Source organism: Rhinopithecus bieti, unplaced genomic scaffold, assembly GCF_001698545.2.
Source record: "Rhinopithecus bieti isolate Rb0 unplaced genomic scaffold, ASM169854v2 scaffold_5882, whole genome shotgun sequence".
In the NCBI taxonomy this organism is placed as follows: Eukaryota; Metazoa; Chordata; class Mammalia; order Primates; family Cercopithecidae; genus Rhinopithecus; species Rhinopithecus bieti.
The window spans coordinates 1774272-1800152 of NW_016805188.1; the positions used below are offsets into that span (position 1 = coordinate 1774272).

The following is a 25881-nucleotide window of genomic DNA, read 5'->3' on the forward strand; positions in this document are numbered from 1 at the left end:
GCGTTCTCTGTATTTCCTGAATTTGAATGTTGGCCTGCCCTACTAGGTTGGGGAAGTTCTCCTGGATGATATCCTGAAGAGTGTTTTCCAACTTGGTTCCATTTTCCCCCTCACTTTCAGGCACCTCATTCAGACGTAGGTTTGGTCTTTTCACATAATCCCGTACTTCTTGAAGGCTTTGTTAATTTCTTTTTCCTCTTTTCTCTTTAGATTTCTCTTCTCGCTTCATTTCATTCATTTGATCCTCAATCGCTGATACTCTTTCTTCCAGTTGATCGAGTCGGTTACTGAAGCTTGTGCATTTGTCACATATTTCTCGTGTCATAGTTTTTATCTCTGTCAGTTTGGTTATGGCCTTCTCTGCATTGATTATTCTAGTTATCCATTCTTCCATTTTTTTTCAAGATTTTTAGTTTCTTTGTGCTGGGTACGTAATTCCTCCTTTAGCTCTGAGAAGTTTGATGGACTGAAGCCTTCTTCTCTCAATTCGTCAAAGTCATTCTCCGTCCAGCTTTGATCCGTTGCTGGTGATGAGCTGCGTTTCCTTGGAGGGGGTGATGCGCTCTTAAACCTTATTTTAAAAAAATTATACATTAATTAGGGTGGGAGTGGTATTATTTCAGATCTTAATTAGATTTACCAACATATTTACTAATGACTTTGCTCATTTTTAATTTAATTTTTACCTGATTCCTTATTTGCGAATCCAGCTCCCTTCTTTCTATAGAATATGTTTTAGCACTGTGCAGTGATGAATTGTTACAGGAAAATTTCTGGTTCCTTGTCTTTATTTTGACTTCCTTTTTAATAATGTAGCTGAGTATATAATTCTGAGTTGATAATATTTTTTATACCTTAAAAATATTTTTCCATTTATCTTATGGCTTTTATTGTTGTTATTGTAAAATCTTATGTCATTCAAAGTATTTTTCCATTATAAGCTGTCTGTCTTGTTTTGGGATAATTTTAAGATTTCTTTCTTTTCGTGGTTCTGATAAAACTTTTTTTCCTTGTAGCATATGATTAAGAAGAAAGAGGAATCCAGGGCCAGATTAAGTAGGCTCAAATCTCAGCTTCTGCTATTAGCTGTATGACTATGGACAAGCTATTTAATTACTCTGTGCCTTAGTTTCATCATCTGCAAAACACAAACAATGACAGTACTTGCATCATAGGATCATTAGAAGGATTACTTAGTTAGTATATGGAAAATACTTTTTTTTTTTTTGAGACAGAGTGTCACTCACTCTTGTTGCCCAGTCTGGAGTGCAATGGCTTAGTCTTGACTCACTGCAACCTCAGCCTCCCAGGTTGAAGCAGTTCTCCTGCCTCACCCTCCTGAGTAGCTGAGATTACAGGCACCTGCCACTATGCTCAGCTAATTTTTGTATTTTTAGTAGAGATAAGGTTTCACTATGTTAGCCAGGCTGGTCTCGAACTCCTGACCTCAGACCAGCTGCCTTGGCCTCCCAAAGTGCTGTGATTATAGATGTGAGCCACTGTGCCCAGCCAAATACTATTTTTAAATAGTGTTGATGTGCTGTATAAGGGCTGGCTATTGCTGCTGTTGTTAATGCTATGATAATAATGACGATGGTGTCCAATGTGATACACAACTCATTTAACAGATTTTTCTCAGTAATTTGTAATAAAAGTTTTCAAACATACAGAAAAGCTGAAAGAATTTTGTAACATGTATGCCTACTACTTAGATTCTATAATTACTATCTTGTTTTATTTTCTTTATCACATGTCATTTATCAAACCCTACAACCAACCATCAATTCATTTTGTATCTGTGAATCATTTCAAATGAAGTTACACATACCATAATCTTTACCCCTAAATATTTCATTAGTTAAAATTTTACATTTTAATTGAAAGGTAAACACCATGCATATTTATGGGTACACATAATGTTTTGATATCTGTATGTATCATGGAATGCCTAAATCAGGGTATTTAACATATGCATTACCTCACATACTTTTTTGTGTGGTATGTTTAAAAGGTACTTTCTTAGCACTTTTCAAAAATATGTTATTTTGTTACTAACTGAGGTAACCATGATGTACAATAGACCTCTTGAACTTACTCCTCCCATCTGAAATTTTGTATCCTTTGACTAATATCTCCCCAAACCTTCTACCCCTCAGCCTCTGGTAACCACTATTTTGCTGTATATATAAATTGGACTTTCTCATTTAAAATTTTTAAAAATTTTATTGGCATAAATGTATGAAGTACAAGTGCAATCTTGCCACCTGCATTGAATTTGTAATGGTGAATTTAGGGCTTTTAGGATATCTTTCATCTGAACAATGTATACTGTGTCCATTAATTTCTCATCATCCACCCCTTACCACCCCCTAACAATTCCCAGTCTCCATTGTCTATCATTCCACACTCAATATCCATGTGTACGCATCGTTTAGCTCCCACTTATAAGTGAGAACGTGTGATATTTGTCTATGTCTCACTTGTTTCATTGAAGATAATGACCTCTAGTTCCATCCATGTTGCTACAAAAGACGTGATTTTATTCTTTTTTATGGTGGTGTAGTATTCCATTGTATATATATGTCACATTTTCTTTTTCCATTTGTCCATCGACGGCCACTTAGGTTGATTCCATAACTTTGCTATTGTAAATAGTGTCACAATAAACATAGGAGTGCAGATATCTTTTTGATGCAATAACTTATCTTCCATTCAGTAGATACTTAGTAATGGAATTGTTGGGTCAAATGCTAGTTCTATTATTAGTTCTTTGAGAAATCGCCATACTGTTTTCCACAGGGGTTGTACTGATTTATGTTCTCACCAAGAGTGTATAAGAGTTCCCTTTTGCTACTTGGGAGGCTGAGGCAGGAGAATGGCGTGAACCCGGGAGGCGGAGCTTGCAGTGAGCTGAGATCCGGCCACTGCACTCCAGCCTGGGCGGCAGAGCGAGACTCATCCTCAAAAAAAAAAAAAAAAAAAAAAAGTTCCCTTTTGTCTGCATCCTCACCAACATCTGTGTTGTTGTTGGTGGTGGTCTTTTTAATACCCATTCTGGCTGTTATAATATCTCATTGTGGTTTCAATTTGCGTTTCCCTGATGATTAGTAATGTTGAGCATTTTTTCATGTGTCCTTTGGTTTTTGTGTATCTTCTTTTGAAAATGTCTATTTATGGAGTTTGACATTTTTATATTCCACATATAAGTGAGATCATATAGTATTTGTTTTTCTATGTCTGGGTTATTTCATTTGACATAATGTCCTCCTGGTTGTCACAAATGACAGGATTTCCTTTTTTTCAAAAGGCGGAAGAGATACAGACATCTCTTCAACATATTGATTTCAGTTCTCTGGTGTGTATCTCCATTAGTCAGATTGCTGGATCATATGGTAATTCTATTTTAATTTTTTGAGGAAACTTGATGCTATTTTTCATAATGGCTGCACTAACTTACATTCCCACCAACGGTATACAAAGATTCGCTTTTCAAACACTTCAATTTACACACCCAATTCTTCAGTTTAAGTTCAGTTATTATATCTCAGTTTCCCAAAGTTGGGTTTTTTTTGTTTTTTGTTTTGCTTCTTTAAAAATCAGTTTTATGATGACCTATCTTTTCATTGTGGTTTCTATTCTTTCATCTCATTAATTATTTTAAAGAGATGTTTAATAGTTTTACTTAGATTGTTCTACTAGCTCTAGTTCTGAGGCTGGATCTCCTGTTAAATTTGATTTGTGTTTTAATGTTCATTTTTAAAGGTTATCTTTATGTTTTTTTTTCTGCAGGAATTTTCTTCCCTAAATTGAGCAAATGTCACTACAGTGTATCTCCCCTCCCCCGGCCCCGCAATTCTTTCAGGTCTCTATAGATCTTGTACGTTCTGGATGATGATTATGATTATGATTGGTTATGATTATGATAGAGACAGTCTTACTCTTTTTTCCCAGGCTGGAGTTCAGTGGAGTGATCACGGTTCACTGCAGCCTCAAACTTCGGGGCTCAAGCAAACCTCCCACCTCATGTTCCTTAGTAACTAGGACCACAGGTGCATACTACCATACCTAGGTAATTTTTGTTTTTTTCTTGTAGAGAGGTGGTCCAACTATGTTGACCAGGCTGGTTTTGAACCCTAGACCTCAAGCAGTCCTCCCACCCCAGTCTCTCAGAGTGCTGGGATTACAGGCATGAGCCACTGCCTTGGCCAGTTGTAGATTAATTTTGCAGTTACTCAGTTTAGGATTTTCTGATCACATTAGCAGGGTCAATTTGGATGCCACAGCTTCACGTGGTGTAAATGTGAGATTTTGATTTCTTTTAAGGGATTTTTTCTGGTCTAAAGCCTCCAGATACTTCCAGCTTTCATGTTGCTCCTTGAGCTGACGGGTAGAGTTTTTCTAGGATTGTAACACTTTCAGTATCTAAACTTTATGTTCAACATCTCAGTTCCAACTGTCTGCCTTGCTCAAGGGAGTATGAGAGGCACAACTGAAATGGGAACATTTCTGTTCCCATGTGGCAGTTTAAACCTCAGCTTCGGATGTTTGGCTCTCTGTACAAATTCTTTGAGCTGCCATGGCGTTCACTTATCAACCTCATCATACCTCTTCACTTTGAGGCTCATTCCTGTTGTCAGGAAGGGATCAATCTCCTCTCTCTCTCTCTCTCTCATTCACTCACTCACTCACTCACTCACTCACTCACTCTCTCTCTCTCTCTTCCCCTCCCTCCCTCCCTCCCTCTCACTCCCTTTCACTCCCTCTCTCTCACTCCACTATTGACCACTCCCCCTTTTTCTCTCTCCTCTCCCTTTCCACCTTTCTCATGTTTGGCTGTGTACTTTGTATTTAGGTATGTTCTGTTTTATTTAATATTTCTGTGTTAATAAATTGTCCATGTTCATTTAATCTAATACATTGTAATACCACCTATTATGATTATTATTATTGTTGATAATACTGGCTAGTTGGGTTGCTTTTTCATTTTTGGTTATCGCCAATAATACTGCAAGGAACAGCCTTGTATAGACATGTCACATGCATTTTTATTTATTCAGGATAAATTTCCAGATGTCAAATTGCTAGATCAAAGCCTTTGCAAGATAGTGCCAAATTTACTTTCCCAATATCAGTGTATAAGAAGTGTCCACTCCTTCCCCTGTCAGCAACGTTGGACTGGCTCTTTTTTTCTTCTCATTCTTATAAAGGTATTCATATCCCAGTAGCTTTGGTTTGTTCAACTAACTAATGGAATTTAGTGTTCATCTCTTAAAATCTTTTAAAAGTTTTCCACTTTGTTCAAGAGTTATACAGTGCTTCTTTTTTCATGTTGGATGAGAAGTAGAGAAAGGGAATGATTTGTGAAGAAAGCATTTATCCACGTAATTATAAAACACTTCTCGCATGAATTGAAGTGTTTGACAGACCAGACAAACAGATGCCTTTACTACAGTGTTTCAGTTTTGTGACTGGCACTAACATGTATATTACAGAAGCTAACATTTGAATTCTACTAAAGCTGTGGTTTGGGTCATGAGAAATGTTTGCATCTAAGTTGAAACCTTTTCAGTTTTCTTCCTTTCAAAATGAATGTAACCATCTGCTGGAGTGTGCTTTTAATTAAAATTATTCTTACTAATACTGCAAGCAGTTTTTTTAATGAGCTTTAGTCATTTAAAATAACTTAATTTTAAAACTTGTATCAGAGTTGTATATAATTGATGATTATAAGTAATTCCTTTCCTTGGTTATCCCAAATTGTAGTGAGATAAATAAACCAAGGTAATAATTTTAAACTCTATTTCCCCCTGGATCTATGGTGATTGCATATTAGTATTAGGATTAAAGGCAAAAATACTGCATTTTGAATATTTATCAATCATATACATATATATATACGTAAATATATATGCGCATATATACGCATATATATACGTATATATATACGCGCAAATATATATACGTATATATATACGTATATATATGTATGTATATATATGTGTGTGTGTGTGTGTGTATATATATATATATATATGCTGCCTTGACAGAGTCTTTGAAAAAAGTGGCAAGTATGATAAATTTAATTTCTCAGATTTGAAGGTTCCTTGGTGAAAGTGTTTTGTTTTGGAGGCTTGGGATATGGTAAGAAAGTTTCTGTACTCCTCTTTTATTATTGAGCTGTGTGAAAATCATCAAAAGAGAGATAGAAGTGTTTTAAACTTGAAAAAATTAATATCTGTAGTGTGCAGGGACATTACCCAGAGACTTTTGCTAAGAACTCAAGATAAATAATATAAAACTTTTCTCATTAACCATCCTCTCCCTCTCAGCAAAGACTCAGAAATACCAGTATACATATAAGAAAGAGACCCTCATTTTGCTGCTGAAAGCCAATTTTTGGCCTCACTTTTAGTTGCTAAGAAATTCTTTTAAAAATTTTGGATGCAATATTGCTAGCATTCTTATCTTGATTCAGCCCTGTTACCTGAATAGAGAGGCCGGTCAAGCCTGGAGTTACGAAGTGTATACTGGACGCAAGTTTTTTTTTTTTTTTTTTTGACCTTTATATAACAACATAATCTGATAGCTTTATGCTTTATAATCTAGCAGTAACTCACAAGATCATGAGTAGAGCACATACTCTCTACCTCCTCTATCATCAAATATTACGTTGAATGACAGGTAAGATATATAAAAAAAACATATTGTTCTTAGAAATACAGGAACATATGATTTGAGGAATGCCAGGAACATATGAAATTGATTTGATAGCTGACTAAGAACAGAGAAAATCAGTCCAAACCTATAAAAAGAAGAAGCTATTGCAATGGTAAGCCAATTTTCACTCAGCAAAATTTCAGATAAATTATGAACTCACCTTAAACAAATATAAAAAACATGGAATTTATGGTTAGTGATAAGGATTAAATCTAGAAGAAATGGACAACTGGAGCCGCTTCTCTCCCCTGTATATCCCAAGAGGCTATTAGTAGAAGTGTTTGTCCCCAGTACAAAGCCCTGAGAAATGCTTTGCAAGCAAAGTGAGCCATTTATAGAGGGCTTCTGTCATGAATATGTCTCGACTGAAGAGCAGGAGTTGGCCTACTTTTTCTGGGAAGAATCAGGTAGTAATTATTTTTGTCTTTGTAGGCCACATAGTGTCTTCTGCATGCATGCATCTCTATTGTGGTGGTTGCAAAGAAGCAATTGGTAATTTGTAAGTGAATAGGTATAGCTGGGTTCCAATAAAATGGTATTTGTGTAAACAGGTGGTGGGCCAAATTTGGTTCATGGCCTATAGTTTACCACTTTTGCTTTAGAGAAAGAAGCAGAACAAATCCTGAAGTAACTGAAAATCCCCACAATGAGAGATGGAGGTAAGAGACAAAAGGATTTGTCACCCATATATGCCATTTGATTTCAATATGATCCATTAACATGAGAGTTGGTTCTTTGAACAGACCAATAATGCCGACAAATTTTTGCAGTTTGGAGAAGAAATAAAAAAAAATACAATAAAGGGATAGGGAAAAAACATCCCTGTAAGTAAGAGATTTTAAAATGACTGTGTAGGTATGTGATTTTTTTTTTCTAATAATTAAGTCAAAATCTAAAATAAATGGATGTTTTCTATGAATACTTTTCTATAATTGAATCAAAATAATTTAGAAAACTCAGGTAGACCATTAACAATGGAAGAATTGAAATGGTAGTCATGGTAGTCAAAGATGGGCACTCCTTCCTAAAAAGGACCCTTTTCAGTGATTTTATCATGGGAAAGATAAACACCATGTTACATCAACTGTTCTGGAATGTAAACAGAGATGTAAGGATTTTCCACTCCTTCTATAAAATTCTAATATACTTGATACAAAAACCACACAATGATAAAATACAAAGGAAAATTCTTTTGGCAAGTCTCCTAAGTTAGCATATCTTCTTTTTTTGTGGATTTTTTACTTAACATTGGGAGACAGTCCTTATGGGTCTTACATTTGTATACATCTTATGAACAGAGGTAATGACTGCCCTTTGTTCTAGATATATTTTTATAGTGAACATTCTTGAAAATAGAGACAGTATCTCTCTCCAAAGCAAAGGGCATGTTGACTTATTATTTCGTATAATAAAAATAATATCTCTTCCTGGGGCAAATGTCAGACATGCTGTCTTTTATAAAAATCCAGAACGTTTCTCTTGTAACACAGCTCACTGCATGTGCTAGCCCTCTTTGAATATCCTTTGAAAATTTGTACTCAGAGATAGTGCAAATGCTAATGTTCTACTATTACTCATGATATTGCTATAATAAACTGTCCTTTATCTCTGACCCAGGAGTCTCATGTCTTCTGCCAGCATCCATGACTTGTTAGCCTGCAAGTAGGATAAAATGTCATACCCTTCACATTTTTCAATGAACATATTTTTGAGATTCATGTCTGTTGTTGCATGTATTTGCTGTTCGTTATTATTTATTGCTTACTAATATTACATTGTATACATATACCACAATTTTTCTACCCATCCTGTTACTTGATGTTTGGGTTTCCAGTTTGAGGTTATTATTTCTAAGGCTGCTTTAAACATTATTGGATAAAGTCTTTTTGTGAACATACATTTTCATATCTCCTGGGTAGAAACCTAAAAGTGAAATTGCTGGATCACAGAGAAAGTATACATTTAACCATTTAAGAAACAGCCAAACAGTTCTCTATTGTTATACTCCCATGAACAATGTGAGAGAATTTTAGCTGTTTTACATATTTGTCCATATTCATATTGTCAGTCTTTATAATTGCAACCATTCCAGTGGGTATAAAATAGTATATCATTGTGATTTTAATTGGCATTTTTCTAATGTCTAAACATGTTGAGCAACTTCTCATGGGGCAATTAGCATTCGTACATCCTCTATTGTGAAGCGTCTATTAAGATCTTTTGATCTTTTGCTCCTTTTTCAAGTAATTGGATGATTTACCTGATATATTTTTAAGACAGGGTCTCACTCTGTCAACCAGGCTGGAGTGCAGTGGCATAGTCTGCAGCCTCAAACTCCTGGGCTCGAATGATTCTCCTGCCTCAGCCTCTTTTGTAGTTAGGAGTAGAGGCAAGCACCACCATATTCAGTTAAACATTTTAAACATTCTTTTTGCAGGTCTTGCTATGATTCCCAGGTTCTCTTGAGCTCCTGACCTCAAGTGATCCTCCTGCCTCAGCCTCCCTAAGTGTTGGAATTAAAGGTGTGAGCCACTGTGCCTGGTCTTTTTAAATTGTTAATTGTAGGATTTCTTTATTTGGGATACAAGTTTTCTGTTACAAAATGGACTAATTTTCTTAATGGCATATTTTATCAGAAAGGTATAATTTTGATGCGGTGTAGTGTATCAAATTTTTTTTCATGGCTAGTGCTTTTTGTGTCTTTTTAAACATTTTTTTCTTTCTGTGTGTTGTGTGTATGTGTGAGAGATAGATGTTATTGCCTGTCCAAAAGTCATGAAAATATACTTCTATTTCTTTCAAGGTGCTTCGTGGTTCTGGGTTTTTCCCATTAGGTCTACAATCCTTACCTCTTTCCTTTTTCTATTGAATTAATGTGACACCTTGGTCAACAGTCAACTGACTATATATTTATGTGGGTCTATTTTCAGATTCTCTTGTTCCATTGATCTGTTTTTTTGTCTTCATGCCAAATCCACCTTTCTTAATTACCATAGCTTTATAGTAATCCTTAAAGTCATTTTATATATATCCTTCAACTTTGTTCATTATTTTCCCCAAGATTGTTTTGACTGTTTGAGGTTCTTTTCTATATAAATTTTACAATCACATTGTTTATTTTTACAAACCTAATTAATTTTTAGCCTAATTAAATTGTGACTGGGGCAGCCTCTAAATACAAATTTTGGAAGAATGAACATCTCAATAATTATGGTTGTTATAACCCAAGAACATGGTATATCTCTTTATATAAGTTTTTTCTACCTTCTCTCAACAATATTTTCTGTAGTTTTCAATGTAGAAGTCTTGCATATTTCTTATTAGATTTATTTTTAGGTAGTTGATATGTTTTTTATTCTATTTTATATACTAATTTTAAATTTTATTTCCCAGTGTTTTGGCTGGTATATAGAAATTTATTTTAAATATTCACCTTATATCTTGGGGCTTTGCTAAATTTACTTACTACATTTAGTAGTTTTTAAATATATATATATATGTATGCTGTACAGGGCTTCCTATGTACAGGAATACATCATCTATAAGTAATGACAGTTTTCTTCTCTTCCATTCTTTTTCCTTTTGTTTTTTATTTCCTTTTTTTGAGTTATTGAATTGACTGGGCCTCCAGCACAATGTTGAATAGAGGTAGTGAGACATCCTTGTCCATTTACATTCTTTGGGAAGAATAATGTTTCTCCAGTAAATATGATGTTAGTTGAATGTTTCTTGGAGATGCCCCTTGTCAGATAGAGGAAAGTCCTTTCCATTACCACATGCAGAGAATTTGCATCTTAAATCAGCATTGAGCTTTCTCAAATCTCATGAGATGACCATGCCATTCTGTTATTGTGGTGAATTTTCGAAAGTGAAGCCAACTTTGCATTCCTGAATAATAAACACTTGGTTATGAATTATCCTTTAAGTGTGTAGGTGTGTGTGTGTGTGTCTTTGGCTGGATTCTATTTGCTATTATTTTGTTAACAAATTCTACATTTATGTTTATCAGGGACATTTGTCTGTAATTTTCTTTTTCTATGATATCTTTGCCAGATTTTGAAATCAGGGTATACTCTTAGAAGGAGTTGGAAAGTGGTCCATTTATGTCTGTTTTGTGAAAGAGTTTATGATAGACATCACTTGTGATGCATCTGGGCCTGAAGTTTTCTTTGTAGAACATTTTTTATTGTAAATTGATTTCTTTTATACATATGCAGCTGTTTAGGTTTTTTTGGGCTTCTTTTCTTGTGTCAGTTTTGGAAGTTTGTATTTTTCAAGATATTTGCCCATTTTAAGTAATTCAGCATGTGGCAAATTACAGACCTCTGGCCAAATCTGGCCCAGTGTCTATTGTCTGTGGCTATTTTCACATCACGATGGCAGAGTGGAGTGGCTGTGACAGAGACTACATGGCCTACAAATCCAAAAATATTTACTATCTGGTCCTTTACAGAAAAGGGGCCACTCTTGGTCTACGCTTTTCAATTTATTGATGTAAGTTGGTCATGCTATTTCAGTATTATCCTCAGAACATCTGGAAGGTCTGCCCAGATGCCCTACTTTCATTTCTGGGGTTGGTAATTTTTTTCTTTTTTTCTTGATTGGGTTTTCTAGGTGTTCATCAATTTTATTTCTGTTTTCAAAGAACTAACCTTTGACGTTATTGGTTTTCTCTATAGTTTGTTTTATATTTCACTTATTTCTGCCCTTATTTTGATTATTTCCTTTCTTCTTCTTGCTTTGAGCTTAATTTGTTCCTTTTTTCCAAGTTTCTTAAGGTGAGTGCTTATTGACTTCATACCTTTTTCTTTTCTAATATAAGCATTTAAAGGAACTTTTAAAACTTGAAAAATATCTACCAGAAACCTGCAGAGAAAATCATACTTAATGGTGAAACATTAGAGTCATTTCCATTAGTGTCAAGAATGAGGTAATTATGCTCACTATCTCTGACATTCATTGCTCAGTTTTGCACTAGTGGTTTTAGCAGTAGTATTAAAGGAGAAGTAGGAAGTGAGCATTGGAAAGGAGGACAACAAACTGAGATTCAACAACCCATGTTCTGATAGTTTTAAGAGCATGAGACTTGGTCCCTTTCTCATTTCCTTTGCTCTGGCTGGTGGAAATGAAAATTCATTGTTTCTGATACTGCTGAAGGTGAAACTGGTAGGTTTCAAGATTAGAGGTCCTTGTTGCTGTTATGAAACAAGAAGAACTTCAGTATAATGTCCTGTTAGAAAGAGATTGAGAGTTCTGGTAACTGATCCCCAAGGTGCTATACTAGTTATATTGTAATGTTCCCTTTGATCCGCTAAGCTGAGGACTTCTAGCTCCAGACTACTTTTCTATTTTTAAGAGACTGGGTCTTGCTCTATTGTCCAGGCTACAGTGCAGTGACGTGATCATAGCTCACTGCAGTCTCAAACTTCTGGACTCAAACAGTCCTCCTGCCTCAGTCTCCCAAGTAGCTAGGACTACAGAGGCTTGATACCATGCTGGCTAATTTTTAAATTTTTTATAGAGATAGGGTCTTGCTGTGTTGCCTAGGCTGGTCTCAAACTCCTGGCCTCAAGGAATCCTTGCTCCTTGGCCTCCAGAAGCACAGGGGTTACAGGCATGAGCCAGCAAATCTGACCTCCAGATCTCAACTTTTCTGCAGAGTGGCCTCTTCCAGCTTCTTTGCCACCATGGCTTGGGTGTCCCCATATTGGGAGATATGCTATGACTGATGCTGGTAAAACTGCAATGCTTCCGCTGCAAGGAAGACTTTTTTTTTCTTTGTTGCCTGATTTAAACCTATATTATTTAGGGATACACTCTTTAAATTCACAGTATGGCCTCTTTCTACCATGATGCCATAGGAGCCAGGACGGAAAAAAATGGGGGACCAGCCACCACTATGTATCAGGAATCACTGCTTCTCTCTGACCTTGAGTCTGTTACTTTCTAGGTCTGACATTGTCCTACATGGTGAACCCACCATCATCCTACCGTGCTCTCTGGCCCTCTTTGGGAACACTAGTCCCTTAGATATGTGTATCCTATAAACCCCAATGGTGGTCAAGATCGTGCCTTTTCCTTTTTTCTTTTTTTCATGATGTGTGACATACAAGGTGTAAGATCTTGTCTTTTTGTTAGGAAGCATTTCTATGTTTATATAAATAAGAGAATTCATAGGTGGGGTATACTGAGTTACCTCTCTCTCCTCACCACAATCACTGGAGGCCAGCACTTGCCTGGTCTGACGCCCTGTTATCCACATAAGAAGGTTTTGTGTTTGTAGAATAAACAGTAAGATCTTAGAATTGTGTGCTAGTACCTGGCTCCACCATTTATAACTGTGTGATCTCGGGCAGATTATCTCATATTCTCATATGTAAAACTGGAATACTAATCGTGCCTACTTCATAAAGTTGTGATGATTAAATTAGAAAACACACAGTACACATGTATACATACAATGCCTGTCAGTCAGTGCTTTTATTATCTGCTGACATCATCAGAGAGGGACTAGAGCAATGGCCATCAGGCTGATGTCCCTCCCCTGATACCATCCTCCAGGTAGGAGGCCAGGGTGACCTCCACTGTCCAGAGCATTTCTCCACCTCTGCTCTGGGTCCCTTCTGCTCTGACCTCTCTCAAGGCTGCCCTGACTTTCTTTCCTCCCGTTTCTTCAGTTTCTACCTCTTGCTCATTCCCATCAGTAATTAAACATGCCCAACTCCCTCATTACTCAAAATAACTAAAAATTGTTCATTCATGCCACATCTTTTATTTCCTGCCTTATCTCTGTAACCTTTTTTATAATCAAGCTTGCTGACCTAATGTCTATACTTGCTCTTTCCTTTTTCTCATCACCACAACCTATTTCTACCACTTGATTGAGTCTATTTCTATTTTCTTTAACTTAGAAAATGCTTCCTACTTCTTCACATACTCTCTTCCTTTATATTCATGTTTTTTTGAATTCTAGTTTTCTAACTAGAAAACTTGGGCTGCTCTTTACTTCACCTGGCTGGTCTTCCTCCTGCTCCTTAAATCTTCCTGTTCCTTATGGCTGTATTCTGTTTTGGTTTGTGTGTGTGTGTGGGGGGGGGGGGGGGGTTGTTTTATTTCATTTTGTTTTTGACGGAGTTTCACTCCGTCGCCCAGGCTGGAATGAGGTGGTGCAATCTCGGCTTACTGCAACCTCTGCCTCCCAGGTTCAAGCAATTCTCCTGCCTCAGCCTCCCAAGTACCTGGAATTACAGGCGTGATCATGCCTAGCTAATTTTTGTATTTTTAGTAGAGACGGGGCTTCACCATCTTGGCCAGACTGGTCTTGAACTCCTGATCTCAGGTGATCCACCCGCCCTGGTCTCCCAAAGTGCCGGGATTACAGATGTGAGCCACTGTGCCTGACCTGTTTTTGTGTTTTGTTTTGTTTTGTTTTGTTTTGTTTTGTTTGAGATGGGGTCTTGCTCTGTCGTCCAGGTTGGAGTGCAGTGGTGTGATCTTGGCTCACTGCAACCTCTGCCTCCCAGCTTCAAACAATTCTTGTGCCTCAGCCTCCCAAGTAACTGGAGTTACAAGTGTGCACCACCATGCCCAGCTAATGTTTTTGTATTTTTAGTAGATACAGGGTTTTGCCATGTTGACCATGCTGGCCTGATCAAGAGATGGATAACTCTAGTGATCCATCTGCCTCAGCCTCCCGCAATCTTTCTTTTTCCTTCCCTTTTCTTTCTCCACACATCCCTGACTAATTTCATCCACTTTTATGGCTACTCAGTTTCCTTTACCCCAGTCTGCATCTCTCTCCTGAAGCACAGCCAGAAACAGATAGGGATTTTTCACTGAAGTCTCACAGGCACACCCAACCTAAAAGGTCCAGTGTACATTCGCTCTTCTCAAACTTGCCTCCCAATGTGCCCAGCTGCAGGAAGAACAACAAAAACAACAACAACAACAACAACAACAACAACAAAAACCCAACATTCTTCACTAGTTGCTCACATTAGAAGCCCGCTTGACTCTTCTTTTGCTCAATAGCCAATCAACCACCAAATCTCTTTAACTGTCCTGAAGATCCCTATTCTCACTGCCTTCTCCAGCTGCTTTGATAATATCCTAGACCAAGCCACTCTCTTCTCTCATCTAAATGACTGTAGCATCCTCCTCTCAGGTCTTTTTTCTTCCAGTCTTACTTTCCTCCAATTCATTGTTTACAGCATAGCCAGAGAGATAATTTAATAACACAAATCTCATTATCACCCTGCCTTCTAGACCTTTCAGCACCATCTCATTGTCCTAACTGAGCTGGGTAAGACCTGCACACCTGGGCACTTGCTTTCCTCTGCAGCAACTTTAAACACCTATTCTTCCTCTGCCGCCCACTCCTGCCATGGGTGACCTCTTTCAGTTCTTCCACAGAGCCACCTGTCCATTCAGGGCCTTTCTGCAGGCTGCTCCCGGGGGCTTAACGACTGCCTCCCTGTTGGCCAACCGCTAAATTCTTCTCAACCTAAATCCTGCTCATTCTTTAGGTCTTAGTATACATTCCTCTAAAGTGCCTTTCTAAGCCCTAGATCAGGCAAGCCCTATTTCTGTGTGCTGTCAGAGTACTTTCTACTTGCCCTAGCAAAACAATTTAAATTATTTATCTGCATTCCTTGTTGTCCTGTAAGGTCTGGAAACAAGAACCACATTTGTCATCTTGTATGAATGAGTGAATGAGAGAACAAAAAACTGTTGTTCTGGTATGTATTGTTGCTATTGTTCATTTGTTCATTTCTTCATCAATTCATACAGCGAGTGTTGACTTGGACACATGCTTTATGCTGGCTGCTATGCTAAACATGAGAACACAACCCAGAATAAGACAGATATGGGCCTTGCTCCTTTAGAGCTTAGGGTGGAGGAGACAGACAAAGAAATACATGATTGGTAGGATGCTCATAAGTTCCATAAAGATAATAGAAGCATTTAGAATGGCCAGGGAAGGCCAATTTGAGGAGGTAAATTTTAACTACAACTTTGAATAATGAGAGGAAGCCAATCATACAAGGATTAGAAGGAAGATGACTCCAGGCACATGAAATGGTTGCTGTGGCGTTAAAGCAGCTGTGATAGGAGAAAAAAGGGAAGGCCAGCATGGTTACTGAAGTGAAATAGGAAAGGAGTGGTGTGAGGTCATGGAAGACTTTGTACTCCAAGAACAAAAGTTTGGATTTTACTCTAAGTTGGGCTTATTTCTAGTTCAAGATATATGCTGTACTTGCACTCTAACGAAGCCAATATGTACCAGGAAAACAGCCACTTGAGTTTCAAAGGGACGTAGGTAGACTTGAGCCAGACATCCTTGATCCGGTAGAAAATCATGTAACACTATTGCAATCAGTGGCAAGAATATGATTACACGATAGGGTATATTTTCTTAAAGTTGCTAAGGAGTGTTTTATATGTCACATACCATAAACTTATATGCAAGTACAGTACTGACCATGATGATTGCTACCTGTTACCACTGCCCAAATACTACAGACATTTTTAAACTACATTACATAACTATGGGTGCAGAATTTTATTACTTACTAAAGAGTATCATCAGAGAAGGTTTAATCTTGATATACAGTATAAGATCCCCAACATATGATGCTGTGCAGATTGTTGACAAGCTGTGTTTTTAATCATCTTCCATTTGACTGCACTTCTGTGAAAAATGAATCAATAATGCAGAAATCACAGGTTGTTGGGAAGCTCAGATAAGACAATGCATGTGAACGCACTTAAAATTATAAATGTTCTTATAAGGTATACAATATTATTACTGTTGTTGCAATCAACTCTTTTTTTTTAACCAAATACTGATAGTGGTATAAGATTGGATACTGCAAAGACCAGGTATCTTGACCCAGGTGAGAAAATATCCAAGGCCTAAATAACTCTTTTCTCACTAAAGTGTATATTACTTTTCCTTAGAAACTTGCGTAGGCATGGGTTGTTATTGTACATTAATTCATCTTTTCAGCAGATACACATTGAACACCCACACTCTGACAGTTCTTCAGTGGCTCTGGGATAAGGCACCGAACAAGATGGACGCTGTCCTTGACTTTGTGGAACATAAAATTTAGGGGGTGATGAGCAGTGAACATATTAGACATAAAACAATAATCACATCTGCTTTTAAACATGTAACTACTTTTAAAGATGCAGTTTATTAAAATACAGGTATATCTCATTTTACTGTGATTTGCTTTACTGTGCTTTGCAGATACTGCTTTATTTTTGTAAGATTTGTGGCAACCCCATCTATGCTGGGCATTGACATCATCATTCAAACAACATGAACTTGTTTTGTGTCTTTGCATCACATTTTGGTAATTCTTGGAATATTTAAATTTTTTATTATTGTATCTATCATAGTGGTCTGTGATCAGTAATCTTTTTTATTTTTTGAGAAAGAATCTCACTCTGTCACCCAGGCTGGAGTGCAGTGGTGTGATGTCAGCTCACTGCAGACTAGACCTCCCAGATTCAAGCGATTCTCCTGCCTCAGCCTCCCCTGTAACTGGGATTATGGGTACACATCACTATGCCTGGCTGATATTTTTGTATTTTTGGTAGAGATGGGGTTTCACCCCATTGGCCAGGCTGGTCTTGAACTCCTGACCTCAAGTGATCCACCTACCTCAGCCTCCCAAAGTGCTAGGATTACAGGCGTGAGCCATCACGGCCAGCCTGTGATCAGTGATCTTTGATGTCACTCTTGTAGTAGGTTAAGGCACATCATTACCAACAATATCTTTTGACTTTTTTTTATTATAGCCACTGTAATAGGTGTGAGGTGATAGCTCATTGTGGTTTTGATTTCTCTTATGATTAGTGATTTTGAGCATCTTTTCTTATACTAGTTAGCCATTTGTATGTTTTCTTTGGGAAAATGTCTATTCTGGTCCTTTGCCTGTTGCTAATCAGGCTATTTGTTGCCATTGAGTTGTATGAGTTCCTTATGTATTTTAGATATTAACTCCTTATCAGATATATTGTTTGTAAATATTTTCTTCCATTCTATAGGCTACCTTTTCATTTTGTTGATTTTTTCTGTTGATGTGCAGAAACTTTTTAGTTTGATGTAGTTCACTTGTTTTTTATTTTTTTATTGTGTTGCTATACTTTTGGTGTCAAGTCCAAAAAATCATTGTCAAGACCAAAGTCATGAAGCTTTTCCCACATTTTTAAAGGAGTTTTACAGTTTCAGGTCTTATCTTTAAGTCTTAGATCCATTTTGAGTTGTTTCTTTGTGTGTGTGTATAGTGTAAGGGTCCAATTTCATTCTTTTGCATGTGATGTCCCGTTTTTTCCAACACCATTTATGTAAGAACCTTCTTTCTTCACTGTTTTTCGTTCCTATGCTGACAATTAGTTGAAAAATTTATTTTTTAACTCTCTATTTTGTTCCATTGGTCTTTGTGCCTTTTTGTATGCCAGTACCACACTGTTTTGATTACTATAGCTTTGTAATATAATTTGAAATCAGAAGATGTGCTGCCTCCAGCTTTGTTTTTCTTGCTTAAGATTGCTTTGGCTATTCGGGGTCCTTGGTGATTCCATATAAAATTTAAGATTGTTTTTTCTACAACTGCAAAAAAAAAATGCCATTGAAATCTTGATGCAGTTGCATTAAGTCTACAGAGAATTCTGGACAGTACAGAGATTTTAACAAACATAAATTCCTCTAATCCAAGGGCATGGGATCATTCCATTTATTTTTGTTTTTAATTTTTTTCCTTTGAGTTTTGTAGTTTTCAGTGTACAGATCTTTGACCTCCTTGGTGGTCAGTAGGAAGTAGTATAGCCATTATGGAAAACATTATGAACGTTCCTCAAAATATTAAAAATAGAACTACCATATGATCCAAAAATCTCGGTTCTGGGTATATAGGTAAAGGAAATAAAATCACTATCTTGACAAGATATGTGCACTCCCATGTTCATTGCAGCTTTATTCACAATCACCAAGATGTGGGAAAAAACCCAAGTATTCATTGATAGATGGATAAAGAAAATGTGTAGACACTCATGCAAACACCCATGCACACACACACACCGAGGAATATGATTTAGCCTTTACAAAGAAGGAATCCTACCATTTGTGACAACCTGGATGAATCTGAAGGGCATTATTCTATGTAAAATAAGCTAAACACAGACAGACAAATACCGCATGATCTCACTTATAAGTGGATTTTTAAAGAAAGTCTAACACATAGTAACAGTAGAATGGTGGTTACCAGAGGATGGGAGGGAGGAAAACAGAAGATATTGGTCAAAGTGTACAAACTTCCAGTTATAGCATGAATAAGTTCTAGAGACCTAATGTAACATATGGCAACTATAGTTAATAATAATGTAGTGTACACTTGAAATTTGCTAAGAGAGTAAATACCAAGTATTCTCACTTAAAAGATATGTGAACTGAAGGATATGTCGATTAGCTTCCTTGGAGTAATAGTTTCACAATATATACATATATCAAAATATCACATTGTATATCTTAAATTTATACAATTTTTATTTTTCAATCATACCTCAATAAAGCCGGAGGGTGGGGGAAATAGGGCAAATGCTTATAAAGCTGTCGTGTATCCTGAGTGTCTAGGGGACATATAATAATATTTTTATTTCTTTAAGCCAGCTTTCCTTTGTGTTTGACTTTAAGTCTGTCCTGAATGCTTCTTGCACAGCTACAGTTTCTCAGACCTGAAGGGATGGGTAGGTCTTGTGGAGGCTGGAGAGGGTCTATGTGATGAATCTGAAGTCAGACTGTTGGAATTTGAATTTCCCCTCCCTGGATTGGCAAATGTGGTTAATAGGCCTTTGACTCAGTTTTCTCATCTGCAAAGTTCGGATAACAGATTGTCTTAAGATTAAGTGCAAGGAGATCAGCAACGTGCTTAGTCAGTGCCTGGAACCTTCTGTGTTCTCATTTCATGGAAATTGCGCATGTTACGGTTATCTCTTCCTGCCTTTCTTCTCCCTTATTCCAGCTGTATGACTTTCTCCAGCCTCCAGCTGCACAGCAATCTCAAGGAAGTGTGCAGGCTTTTGCATTTTCCAGGGCATGATAGTAGTACAATAGTGAACCTGTATTTGACAGTAGGCTACAAAGGGTTGAGTCTCTGGTGATCTGTCATATTCGCTTACTGCCAGCTTTCTCAGGTACTAGCAGTTTGTCATTGACTGTCCTTTTGCAAAGCTGAAGAGAAAAGGGGATGGTATTGTTTCACAATATGATACCTGGAATAAGGCAGAAATACTGTTTTTATAAATAAGGCTTGAGTAAGGCAGAAATCTTTTTCTGTAAATAACCATACTAACAAAATGACCACCTAAGACAGAATCTTTCAAACCTCTCTGACCACAATTCACCATAAGAAATATTTTCTATCAGATCCAAGTTCACATGTTTATGTAGATAGTCAAAACAGAAATAAAACAGCATGAAACAATACATTCTCTTACTACCTGTAATGCTGTATTTTCTATTCCAGTCACTTCAATGAATTGTCATTCATGGCATTCCATTTTATTCCTTTCCATTCTATGAAAAAAGACCAGCAGTTTGAAAAATACTTATCTACGAGTTTGACAGACCTAAACAAGAGTAGGGATGTGAATAAGAGTAGAGGAGGACATTCTTCAGCTCTACATTTTAAATATTTTTTCAGTAATCATCACTATCTTGTATTTTTAAAAACCAAAGCAAACACAAATTGTTAGGTGAATGCTTCTCTAAAGAAAAATATAATTGGTCATTTAGCTCTTACTATGCTTTTTTAGTCTAACTTGGCCTTTTAAGATTTGTAGTCCTTTCCGTTTCAACAATATTATGGACCAGATTATCATTAGGGTAGAGGGTCAGTTCAATGCAGCCAGGAAACCCTGTGTCTGCCCCGGCTTTGTCATTACTCACAGGTTCTCTTGGCCTTCATCTGTGTGCGGGGATAATAATATTGTCATTCCTATACCAAGGTTCTTTGAGGACCAGCTGGGGTAACACATTTGAAGTTGTTTTGTGGCCAGGCGTGGTGGCTCATGCCTGTAATCCCAGCATTTTGGGAGGCCGAGGTAGGCAGATCACTTGAGATCAAGAGTTTTGAGACGAGCCTGGCCAAAATGGTGAAATCCTGTCCCTACCAAAAATATAAAAAATAGCTGGGTGTGGTGGTGGGCACCTGCAATCCCAACTACTAGGGAAGCTGAGGCAGAATTGCTTGAACCCAGGACGCAGAGGTTGCAGTGAGCTGAGATCGCGCCACTGCACTCCAGCCTGGGTGACAGAGTGAGACTCCATCTCAAAAAAGAAAAAAAGAAAGGAAGAAATTGTTTTGCAAACTACATCAGTCTTTACAAATATGAAGAATTTGGGGCTCTTAAATTTTATATTTGTAACCCTCCCTTCCTTTTTAAAAAATGATTCCTTCTAGATTTCTCAGCTGAATACACTGATTACACTTTTGCTGGGAGAACTTCCACCTGGAGACAGACAGAAGATCATGACAATTTGTACCATAGATGTCCATGCCAGAGACGTGGTGGCAAAACTTATTTCTCAGAAGGCAAGTTGTTTGTAGAAATTTTATGTATTCATTATTGTTTCCTGAAAGTGATGTTTATTGCCAGAGTAGTTCCAAGAAAGTCATTGTTTTTTGCAAGTTTGTATGTTTTAATTAGTCCTGAAAGATTGTGATTAACTTGGGTACATTTGATTTTGGTTAGCCAATATATTATCCTGATGAGACTTATTCCAAGTGATATCCTAAACGGTTTTGCCAAGTTAGGAACATCAGATCATCAAAAAAATTTTATCACAACGAAGAACCATGAGAAATCACTGTGTTCATCTCTCTGTGTGTGACCATCTTGGTCATTGGCCTGTGAGCCTCACCTCTGTGATTTACACAGCCAATAGCAGTAAGATTATGTGTATGTAATTTAAACCATGTCTGTGTACCTTTGATACATTTCCCCTTGAAGAAAGAGGTGTTGGTCATAATTCTAGGTTGTCACTTGGGTAATCCTTTGTCTCTTCCTTGAACAACTAAATTATTGTCTTGTAAGAAGTTATTTTCTAATTCTTTTAGTATACTAATAACCTTTTTTTTTACATATCTTTAAAATGTCTGTGTGTCTTTAAGTGTTGGCAGTGTTTAACGTGAAAGGAGAATTTTGTCATCCTTCTTTCCAAAATATATTCCTATTTACAAAAGTCAGGAATATGCTTGTCTACTGGGTTACACTTGTTTGGTAGTACTAAAACAAGGCAATTCCTTTCACAATTCGAATGCCTGTATGTATTGTGAAATGTTTCTGTGGTTTTTCTGTTTCTTTTTCTCAGTTTATTAAAAGCAAAGTGAATTTAAATTATTTGTATAAAGTGCAAGAAAATGCTTCTTCATGTAAACCATAAACATACATTAATATTCCTTGATCCAGCTTCAGGACCACTAGTGAGTGATATTCTTTAATTGCTAGTACAAAACTTTTCCTTGCAAAACATCACTTACCATATGTTCTCATTTTAATAATGAACTGTTGATAACTACTCCTATAATATGGTCTTGTATCTTCTTATATATTTTATTCTGTTTTATAAGTCTGATGATTTGTAGTAGGATAAATTCTGATTTAAAATATGTCCTTTATTTTGTACTAAAAATACTTTTGTCTAATTCCCAACCATCTTATATACATGAATATGCAATGCTGAAACCTATGTAGTCATCAGACAAATTAGTATACAGTAATTTTGGTAAGTTCAACTGATTCTCAAGAAATCCAAGGGTCACATTTATCTTGAAAGAGACAGGGATTTTTAACTGGAAGATGAATAGTTAGGATTGAGTAGATGGGAAAGAATAGCAATGAAAAATACTGTTATTTGATGTGATTAAAAATGAAGCAGAAAATCTCTGTACTAAAAGCAGATTGGTTTTAGACTGAACTTGGTTGAAAGTGTAGTTTATTTATGCCTCTGCAATGCAGAAATTATGGATTATGTGTCATTTAAATATGGATAGTGTATTTTTCCATCTGACTTCGGTGATGAGTATAAAGTTACAAAATTTATCTAATCCCCTGGGGTGATTCATAAAAGGGGGAAAAAGCATTGCTTGAAGAAATTCATATTGTTTTATATAAAAGTCAATTTAAAATGAAGACTTATTACATGCATTTTTCTTATTAAGTATTTAACCATGTATGTGCAATTATAATTTGCAATAACATGCAAGAGATTTCCTGTTTGTGAGGATTTTAGAAATAAAATGTGAAGCAGTAGAGTTGATTAGATTAATACTTTGTGGCCCCCAAACTACCAGTGTCCTGCGTGTGATGATTATGCAATGCTTTTAGGTTGTCAGTCCCCAGACTTTTACATGGCTGTCTCAACTTCGTCACCGATGGGAGGATACCCAGAAACACTGCTTTGTTAATATTTGTGATGCCCAATTCCAGTACTTCTATGAATACTTAGGCAACAGTCCTCGACTGGTGATCACTCCTCTGACTGACAGGTAACAATTCTAAGTTTCCATCCAGATGGGAAAAACCAACCCAAAAGAGTCCCCTAGCTTGAGCAGAGATGTGTGAGAATAAAAAGGAAGGAATGAGAGGAAAACATGAACAAACAATGAACTATGTGAAAGTGGTATGTAAATTAATAAATAATGTAAGGTAGTGAATGTTGACTTTAGAAAAAGGTGAAGAGAACTGAATTAGAGAAACAGAATTACAGAAGCTGCACAATGCACAAATGATGAAATCATGAGTGGATTAATATGGCTCAAGGAAGCATTTTTGATTCTGCCCAGTTATCTACAACTAACATTCTGGTGTCAGGATCTATCACCACCTCCCTCCACCCCCCACAGGATTCCTTTATTGAAAGGGTAAAAATAACTAGGAATTACCTGTGTTCAAATTCATATTTGAGGAATTGCATACAGTGAAAGGAAGGGAAGGGGAAGAACAAAGCATTCATTAAATGATTCAACAAGTACTTCTGAAGTACTCTGCTAAGTACCATTCCAGTGTTGAACAGACAGAGTTCCTGCCATCACAGAGATTACTTTCTAGTAAGTGGAGATAAAGAGAAACAATAAACAAATAAATTAACTAATATAATTATTTTAGGCTGTAATATATGCTATGACAAAAATTTTAAAAAGGTCAATGTGTTTAAAATTATCTTGAAGGGAGAGCCTACTATTGTGGAGAGCTTGAGCTGGAACCTGAAAAATGAGGAACCAGTTAGGCAGGGATCCTGGGTCAGAAAGTTACAGGCAACAGCAAGGACAAAGTTTCCAAGGTGGGGAGACACGTGGCCAGTTCCAGGGATAGAAAGAAAGCCAGTGTGGCTCAAGTACTTCAAGGGGGCAAGAGGTTACTATTATTAATAGTTCATTTCCACTTGACTCCAAGTAAATACATACTTAGTCAGAATATTGCAGAGATAAGAATATGTCACATTGAGAGGAATTTCTTTGTTAGTATTCCAATCTCTGCTGACCTGTTTGATGGGAGACAGCACATTTAATCTTTGGCATTCATGAAGCAGAAATCACACCTCAAGGTCATAGCAGCAGGCCCAATTATCCACTATCACCGAAGTGTACACAGTTTCAAATGTAAGTCTATAAAGCTGGTTTGCTATGGTAGTCCTGAGAGGCTGGTAGGATTCTCACACTACATTTGTGATTGTTCTTGCACATATTAATCTCATAATTGCAACATTTGTGTATTGTATAGTTTCTATAATTGTATCTAACTCAGTTCTAACTTGTCTCTGATTAAAAGTCAGCATTCACTGTCCTCATTAGTTAATTTATGCACTGCTTTCAGTGAGAGGGATTAAAATTGGAGCTTGACAATGTCACTTGAGAATAGTCAAAACTGCAAATGTGAAGAGTCTACTGTATGCACCCCATTGTCAATAGAGAAGGAGGAAAGGGAGGCCCAGGGTATAGGAGAAAAAGGGAAGAGGCATTTTAAAGTTTATCGTTATATGAGGCCTGATAGTTTATTAACTTCAAAATTAGAAAAATCACTATGTGGGTTTTTTTGGGAGCTAAAAGGAAGATGAATGTTCCTTTTAATAGTGTGAATTGCTTTGGATAAAATGATTTCATTTCCATTTCATTCTTTGAATTATTTCCTAGTTGTTTACATTGACAAAATGATGCCCTTCAAATTCTTCCATTATATTTCATTTGATGCTGACTATCCCTTTGTGAGGTAGGCAGGGGAGACAGTGTCTCCTTCTTCCATATGTGGGCAGGTTCAGAGACTTAAGTCAACTATGTATTGGCTAGGAGGATGCCAGTTAAGCTGCTGTTAGATATTCCAAACAAAACACAGTGGCTGAAATAACACAGAAACGGGTGTCTCACAATCCAGAGGTGAGTGGGACAGCAGTACAGATTGGCAGGTGGTTAACATGCTAAACATTGTTTCCACATGTGTTTTAGCCAGTGAAAAGGGAAAAAAGAGAGTCCAGGTCAAATATCTCCAAGGAAGTGTTCTAAGAATGGCACTAATAATTTCTGCACATATACCATTGGTTGGAGTTTGGTCACTTGGCAACTCCTGACTGGAAGGAAGGCAGGAAATGTAGCCTCTAAACACTGGCTGCCATATGCCTACCTAAAACTTGGAACCACTGGAGAAAATTACAAGGCGAAAATCTCTACTACAAAAAGTACTCTGATTCCTAGTCTGGGAGCCTTTTCACTCATTCATTGTAAGATACACCGAAACATGCAAATGGATATAAAATGCAGAAACGCGAGGGGGCGGAGCAAGATGGCCGAATAGGAACAGCTCCAGTCTCCAACTCCCCGCGCGAGCGACACAGAAGACCAGTGATTTCTGCATTTTCAACTGAGGTACTGGGGTCATCTCACTAGGGAGTGCCGGACAATCGGTGCTGGTCAGCTGCTGCAGCCTGACCAGCGAGAGCTGAAGCAGGGTGAGGCATCGCCTCACCTGGAAAGCGCAAGGGGGAAGGGAATCCCTTTTCCTAGCCAGGGGAACTGAGACACACAACACCTGGAAAATCGGGTAACTCCCACCCCAATACTGCGCTGTAAGCATACAGGCACACCAGGAGAATATATCCCA

At 37.1% G+C, this 25881-nt stretch overlaps 1 protein-coding gene across 1 annotated transcript in view; it reads left to right on the top strand.

Annotated features, from left to right (window-relative positions):
* Positions 1-25881, top strand: part of DNAH11 (dynein axonemal heavy chain 11) — a 396815-nt gene that overhangs the window by 129753 nt on the left and 241181 nt on the right. Inside the window, exons 31-32 of the mRNA XM_017871552.1 lie at positions 21189-21320; positions 23116-23276. Coding sequence (XP_017727041.1) covers positions 21189-21320; positions 23116-23276 — 293 coding nt within the window. The remainder of the gene's footprint in view (positions 1-21188; positions 21321-23115; positions 23277-25881) is intronic.